This window comes from Bos grunniens, chromosome 19 (assembly GCF_055505025.1).
Source record: "Bos grunniens cultivar Pamir isolate PY7600 chromosome 19, Bosgru_T2T1.0, whole genome shotgun sequence".
Classification (NCBI taxonomy): domain Eukaryota; kingdom Metazoa; phylum Chordata; class Mammalia; order Artiodactyla; family Bovidae; genus Bos; species Bos grunniens.
In genome coordinates, this window is record NC_141183.1 from 6,547,601 (window position 1) to 6,554,981 (window position 7,381).

Here is a 7,381-nt window from a genome sequence, read left to right on the forward strand (position 1 = left end):
GGGCCTCTTGACGGTGCAGAGATGAGGGAGGGGATGACCCGCAGAGAGGAGACAGACTGCCCATCCTCACTCACAGTGGCATGCTCACGTGACGTGCAGAGCCAGCAAGTCAAATCTTCCTGGGCAGTGGGACGGGGTAACGGGGGGACTGCAGTCCTTCCCTCGGGTAGGTTTTTTCAGCTTCTCAAGATTGTCTGCAGAAACCAGGGTCGCCCATTCCTCCCATGTGGGTCTTGACTCTCCCCAGTTCCTAGGCTCGGGCAGTAGACCTGGGTCCCAGTGCGCAGCTGGAGGCATGCAGTAGAGCCGGCTCACTCTGCTTGATCGATCACCGATCACCCCCCTGACCCCTGCCCATCTCCAGATGAAGCCCCGTGTTCTGACCAGGTCTCTCCCACAGCTCATGGCAGCACGCCAAGGCCCAGAACTCAGCCACCTCATCCTGACTCCAGCTCCACCCCCAGGCTGCCACTCTCCCCACGTTGACCCACAGCTAACACCCTTGACTCTACAGCTTCCTTGACCCTCCCAGCTTAGGTTGGTGCTCTTGTTATGTGTCCTGTTGGACCATTTGAACCCCTCTTGGATTTATCTCCTGGGATTTGTGGCTCCCTGTGTGTCTCCATCTGGGCTGTGGCCCCACGAGTTGATGGTCCCCATCTTGCCTGAAGCCCAGTGTCTTTCCAGCATAGCCTGTGGCAATTCAGCTAAGGGATCACTGACTGAATTCGTCTCTCAGGACTCCCCTGCTCTCAGGAAACTAGGTTCTCCAATCCTGGTTTTCCTTTTTCTACTCAGGCTGGTGAACACGACTGGACCATGATCTTGGAGAACATGGCTCCAGTGGACCCTGCAAGGATCTGCCCTCTGCTCATCCCTGGATCCGCTTAGAAAATGCTCCCAAGGCTGGACGTTTGCACCTGAAGTTCCCTTTGCTGAGGGCTCTTCTTCCAGGCTCCCACAGGGCTCACTGCATTACTTTCTTCTGGACTTGTTAAATATCACCCTCTTCACGAGGCTGATAGGACTCATCCCTTGCTGTCTCACCAACAGCACCTCCTCTTGTCTTACTTTACTACAAGATACTCTTCAGTGTGGACCCGGACATCTGCATGTCTGCATACCTGGCTATTGTGCCTGTTTTCTCTCTGTCCACCAACTGGAATGTGAGCACCAAAAGCTGGGCTCTGTCTTCTGTTTAAACATGGTTGGAAGCAACGCCTAGGTTAGTGGTTACTACTTTGGTCCTCTCCCCATATATTTGCTGCATGAAAAGTGGCTGCAAGTCCCCAGGCCCTGGCTGCTTCAGATGGATGAGTCAAGATGATAACCTGCCTCTCAGAGATCTTTGCTGCCGGCAAGTTCATCACGATGCAGTTTGAACCAAAACTGTGGGCAGCCTACCCAGGTGTTTGTCTCTACAAGTCATGGAGATTAAGCTATTGACTAGAAGACTCACCCCTGCCCCCTCATTGATTTAAAAACTTGAACCAGGTCTACCACCATGGGCCTTGAATGATGGGGTGAGGGTGGGGCTTGAGTTACCTTTGAACAGGAGGAAGGAAGGATTCTGTGATGGTTGCATAAATTCTGTACTGTTATTCTTCTACCAGCCATCCACAAAGGACCTAAACACACTAACCAGTTTGACTGGGCATGGGGAGGGGAATAAGCTGATTTTCCATGCAATGGTGGATTCTGTTCTGAATTCACACCAATTGGAGAAACCCAACATGGCCCTTTGGTCCATTAGACAGGACAGTGGGGTGTGGAGGTTCGTGCAGAATGGAGTTTGGATTCAGGTCCCATGCATGCTGGCCCCCTGGACCATCAAATCTCTGCATTGCTATTTATTTCCTGAGCTTCAGAATGCATACTTAAATAGACACACTCAGCAACTGGAAGATTCCCCACAATGGATCCGAGACCTGTGGAGGGTGGGTGATTATGGTAGCATGGATCATGTGGGAAACCATGGAACTGCCTGGATCCATCAAAACAGACCCAAAAGCAAGATTCCCACACTCCTGGGGTTTGAAGACTGCAGAGAGAGCGCCTGAGAGTTCAGTGCATGAACGATGCTCCGCGGATGAGCTGGAAGCTCTGTACTCGATATTGACCTGTGGGTACAGTTCAGAAGCACCTATTGAGGAGGTATGCTTTTGGTTTTAGAGAATCATGGGCAAGGAAAGAAAGCTACAAGGAAATCCACAAACACAGTGTTCTGAAAGAGAGGTAGAGGGTGATACAGGACAGACGGACAGAAGGTCACTTCCATCCAGTGGTCCGACTGCATCATCGAAGAGGACACGATGAACAATGGGGCTACCAGTTCTCGTAAATGGACTGACTCTGCCTGTCCGCAGAGCTCCTCAGAGGCCTGTTGACCCAGAGGGCAGCACCCAGCATGCCCAGGAGCAGGGGTACCTTCAGGAAGACCAGGAGCAGGAAGTGGACGCTGCCCAGCAGGGGCCTGTGGAGGACACGGGGACGGAGAGTGAGCAGCATCCTCGGGGAGGCCCTGGTGTCTCCACCTTGCTTGCCCCGCGTCCACATTGCCCCCACAGATTCTGTGGCTACAAGAAACTATACAAGGATCAACCCAACACAGAGCAGCCTCACCTGAAGGACTTCTGGACCCTGATCTCAAGAATTGCCCCTGAGACTTAGGACTGTGGACATAAGAGTGGATGCCGCCATGAGAATCATGTGAGGGAGACTGGAGATCCAAGGGGGACCTGGGCATTAGGAGGATTTCTATTTGTGCCCTCCTCATGGGGGCTTCCCCAGCAGCTCAGAGGGTAGAGAATCTGCCTACGATGCAGGAGAGACCCAGGTTCGATCCCTGGCTCAGGAAGATCCCCTCAGGAAGAGAATGGATACCCACTCCAGTATTCCTGCCTGGAGAATCCCATGGACAGAGGAACCTGGTGGGCTACAGTCCGTGGGGGTCGCAAAGAGTCAGACAGGACTGAAACAACTAACACGCTCCTCAGGTGGGGTTTTGCAGTCTAGGGTACAGAACCCAACACTGGGGAGACTTGGTTGATGTCTGCTAGCCAATAGAGCACAGCCGCCTTGAGTGCAGGGACTGTTCTGTCTTATTCAGTGAGCAGCCGGGACCTGCCCAGGGTCTCCAAAGCTCCAGTCCTTCAAAGTCCTTGGCTGATGAAAGAGTGAGCCCCTCAGCTCTGCACCCTCAGAGGCCAGGGCTCTTCAGCAAGATGATACAGATGACCAGGGCTCCAGGGGACAGAGGGGTCACCAATGCCCAGAGCGTCTGTTCCTGCCCTGCCCTGGGCTGGGGGCCTTTTGTTCAGCCTGCCCCTCCTTGTGCCTGGTGCCTCATTTCTGAGGATCCCGGCATGCCTGGCTCCCAGATCCTGCAGGCCTCCATTCAAGCGTCTGTAATCAATTAGGGGCCCTCTCATCATTGTGTTTTAACCAGCAAACTCCACCAGCCTCCCACACATGCTGGCCCCTCCACAGGTGGCATTTTCCTCCAAGCACTCATCAGTAGATGGTGTATTTACACAACCGACGTGCCGATCTGCTCACCGTGTGAATCGCCACTTAGAACACGGCTCTGTCAGAGCAGAACTGTGTCTGTGTGCTTTGCTGCTGGATCCCAAGTCAACGAGAGCTCCAGGCACTTAGTAGGACCTTTACTGCTTGTTACAGAATTTGTTGAATAAGTTAGGGTCCTTGGTGAAGGGAGACTTGCCTATTACTCCCCGGTCTCACCTAGAAATCACCCAGGTGAGATGTCCTGGGATGGGGGTCCCTTACCGATGCGCTTGGCTGGGATCAGGGGCCTCCTGCTCGGACACGGCGCTCCAGGTGGGCACTGCCAAGGTAGTGGGAGACTCCGGGGTGCTTGTGGACCTCTTGGGGCTGGTGGTTGTCATAGAGACTGAGGGAGAAACACAAGTCAGGCCCCGTTTCGCCCCCTGGGGGCCCGCCTCTGTCCCAGTGTGGTTCTGACTCCCAGTCAAGGTCACTCACAACATCTGGATGGACGTGCTGTGTCCACCACCCTCACGGGCACACCCAGGCCTGACCAACACCCTGGGCCCCCCTCCCTACCCTTCTCCAGATGCCCCCTGGCCAGGTGGGCACTGTCAGAGGCATATGGCCTTGCTCCCCGGGAGATCTGAGAGTGTGGAGAGGGCACTTGGCTCCAGGTCACCCCCAGGCACAGCCACACCTCTGTCCTCCTGGCCCACCCTGCCAGGGGACAAACGGGGTGACACGTATTCTTTTGGGATTAACACAGAGGGACGGGGCAGACAGTGCCAGGCAAGGGGAGTGGCTGGAGCGAAGCTCAGATCAAAGTCCTGCAGCTGAGCCTGAGCTGAATCAGGAGACCCCGTGTCACCTGTCAGCCAGGCCCAGGGCCCCAGGCAGTCCTCTCCATGGGAGGGCGTGACCAGAAAGATCTAGAGAGATATCAACCTGGTGGACCCCGTGAAATGTGGCCTCTCCTGAGGTAAGTGGACAGAGCCCTTCCCCAACACACCCCGCGGAGCCAGTAACTCTCGGTTCCTTTTTTGTAAATAGAAACATACAAAGGAAACCTCCCTCGTGAGAGAGAAGCAGCGACCAACAGGAAGAAACTCAGGTTAGCCGGGCACAACCTCAGAACAAGAAGTCAAGGGGAGAAAGCGAATATATGGACACAGTATCGTGACTGGGTCCTTAGGAAACCAGAGCAGCCTTCTGTTAAAGACTTACTGGGGCTTCCCTGGCAGTCCAGTGGCAGATAATCTACCTTCCAACGCAGGGGACGTGGGTCCGATCCTTGTCGGGGAAGATCCCACACGCCACTAGGCATGAACAACAACTGAGCCCAGGCTCTAGAGCCCGTCCTCCGCAGCAGGAGAAGCCACCGCAGTGAGAAGCCCGAGCGCCACGGCAAAGAGCAGGCCCTGCTTGCTGCAACCAGAGAAGGCCCGCGTGCAGCAACCAAGACCCAGCACAGCCAAAGAGAAAGAAAGAAAAGTGTAAAGATTCATTTGCAGCACGTGGCGGTCCGCTGAGGGCCATAACACCTCCTAAGAGCCCTGTTCCTCATCCTTCTCTGCCCAACGGGCTCCTCTGGGTTTCCTCCTCGGGTGCCAGGTGCCGGAGGAAGAGGGTTAGGCAAGATCAGGCTGGAGGCGGGAGGGGTCTCCAAAGCATTCAGAGCCCCACGTGGGCTCCGGGACTCCACCTCCCCCCTCTCGCAGCTGCTGCAGACCCCCAGGACCACCACCGCGAGGCTGGGGCCCCAGGAGCCCTCCACGACACTGCAGTGCCCCCTGCTGGCCCTGCTGGTCCCCGCCCCATAGGGCTGGCCAGAGAAGTCCAGGAAGAGACACAGGGTCACCTTCAGAGTGGACCTGACCCTTGTGAAGTCGGCAAGGCAGCAGGCCCCCAGATTCAGGGCGTCTCCCCCTCCCTTTCCACCCAGGAGAGCTTCAGGTGTGAGGGTGTGTCAGGGGTGGACACAGAGAGGGTCTCGAAGAACCAGAGGTGGACGTGTGCTGTGTGCCTGCCGACCACTCAGAGCCTGGGTCCTGATCACTGACCCTCGACACCCTCTGCTCCAGGTCCTTCCTGAGGGTCAGGGTCCCAGGTACGTCAGCAGCCCTAGAGCTGGCATCTCAGGCTCACCTGGGATCACAGACACCTCCACCTGGAAGGTGGGGTCACGTGAAAGTGGCACATAGATCCCACATCCGTACGTTCCCGCATCCTCCTCTCTGAGGCTCTCCAAGGTCACTGTGAAGGTGAGGCTTGCAGGACAGTCTCTGATGGACATGCGGCCCCTCCTCACTTCTCTCTCTGACTCTCTGGTCTCCACAATCTTCCACGGTGACACACACGGGTGTTTGCACCAGTATTTGATGTCGTCCACGAATGCCTCCTGGTACTGACACTCCACGCTCATGGATCCCCCCACGATGCCTGTCACGCTTCGGGGGCCACTCAGGGACAAACAGCCTGTAAAACACAACTGAGTCCAGCTCCATCGAGTGAGTCTGGGTCTGGGGAGCCCTGGATGCAGGTCCATCGAGGGCCCGTGGGGTCTGGAGGAGGCCAAGGCAGGAGGCAGGCCCTTCCTCAGACCCAGGGGTGGAAGAAGGGGGAAGGAGGTCCCTCCTCACAGAGGAGAGGGTTCCGTGGAGACAGAAAACTCAGGGTGTGTGTGCGTGTGTATGTGAGTATGTGTGTGTGTGTGTGTTGTGCCCCAAGAGGTCATCTCTGACTGTGACTGTTGAGGTTTGACCCTCACAGGCGCCCCCTCCCACCAGCACAGTGGACCAGGCTCACCTGCTTCGCACCCTGAACCCTCCTGCTCGCTGCTGAGACAGGCGACAGCCCTTCTGGAACCTTTTCCCCGTCCCCCGCTGCTGGCCCCCCACTCACCCAGCTCCAGCCCTGCCCCTCCCCTCCCCCAGGAAGGGCTGACCACCTACCTGGGAGCTGGAGCAGCAGCAGAGCTGAAGGCAGCCACCCGGCCCTGCCCCTCGGGGTCATTTCCCCGGCAGGGATGCCACCTGCAGCAGCGCCAGGCCCCGGGCAGGTACAGGGTCAGGCCTCCTCAGGGGATTCCCTCCCGATGCCCACTTCTGCTCCTCTGGGCCTCTCTGCTCCTGGTCCAGCCCTGTCCCTGGTCTCCACAGTCCTCCTGGCAGCCAGTACTGGGCTGCGTGCAGAAATCTCGGGGTGAGGAGCAGAAGGGCCGTGCAACGCCAGCTGGTGACCCCCGGCTTCTCTCAGTCTCGTGACTGGACGTCCGCGGTCACCTTCTGAGGATGAGCGGCCCACTCTGCTCAGCCCACAGCTGCCCCTGTGGGTCTCATGCGCGCCCCCCAACACCTGGGCCACGCTGGGCTCTTTCTCCGAGGTGCGTCCCACCCTTGGTGATACATCATTTCCTCTGTGGTCAGGGTGGATGGCTCCGGGGCAGGTGCCAGTTTCCTCCATCCTCCCTGGCCTGGGTGGTGACCACAGTGGGTCTGTGTCCTGCCAACCTGCAGACCCAGGCACCCGTGAGAGCGTGCTTCCAGAAGGTCCTGTCTTGGGTCCAAGAGCAAATCCCATAGCCCATGGCTTCCCTCCCAGTGTGTCTCCTGGATCCCTGACACAGACGGGGAGCCGCTGACCCCAACCCTCCACGTCCCTCACTTTTTACTCTTGAGAGTGGACTGTATCGTGAGCCTCAGCACAGAGAACTGAGTGTGAGCGAGGGCAGTTCAGTGGTGAAAGATGCAAAGGGGAAAGCTGGGACCCAGGGAATCTCACTCCAGCCCTTTACCCTCCACCCAACAGCGTGGAGGGGGCGGCTGTATAATATGGGGGCGGTCTGCCCGAAGACACCCGAGCTGGCCTCTCT

General features: G+C 57.3%; 1 protein-coding gene across 2 annotated transcripts; it reads right to left on the bottom strand.

Moving 5' to 3' along the window:
- Positions 1–1,835: 1,835 nt before the first annotated feature.
- LOC147351024 (CMRF35-like molecule 6) lies at positions 1,836–6,861 on the bottom strand. Of its 2 annotated transcripts, XM_086355248.1 has the most exons (4): positions 6,462–6,861; positions 5,656–5,985; positions 3,790–3,913; positions 1,836–2,473 (listed from the first exon to the last, which is right to left on the bottom strand). In XM_086355248.1, the coding sequence occupies exons 1-4, from the start codon at positions 6,520–6,522 to the stop codon at positions 2,326–2,328; spliced, it is 663 nt and encodes a 220-aa protein (XP_086211374.1). In that variant the 5' UTR covers positions 6,523–6,861; the 3' UTR covers positions 1,836–2,325. The 2 variants fall into 2 exon arrangements, with proteins under 2 accessions (XP_086211374.1, XP_086211373.1); XM_086355247.1 differs by lacking the exon at positions 6,462–6,861 and having other exon boundaries at positions 5,656–6,178.
- Between the last annotated feature and the right edge of the window lie 520 nt (positions 6,862–7,381).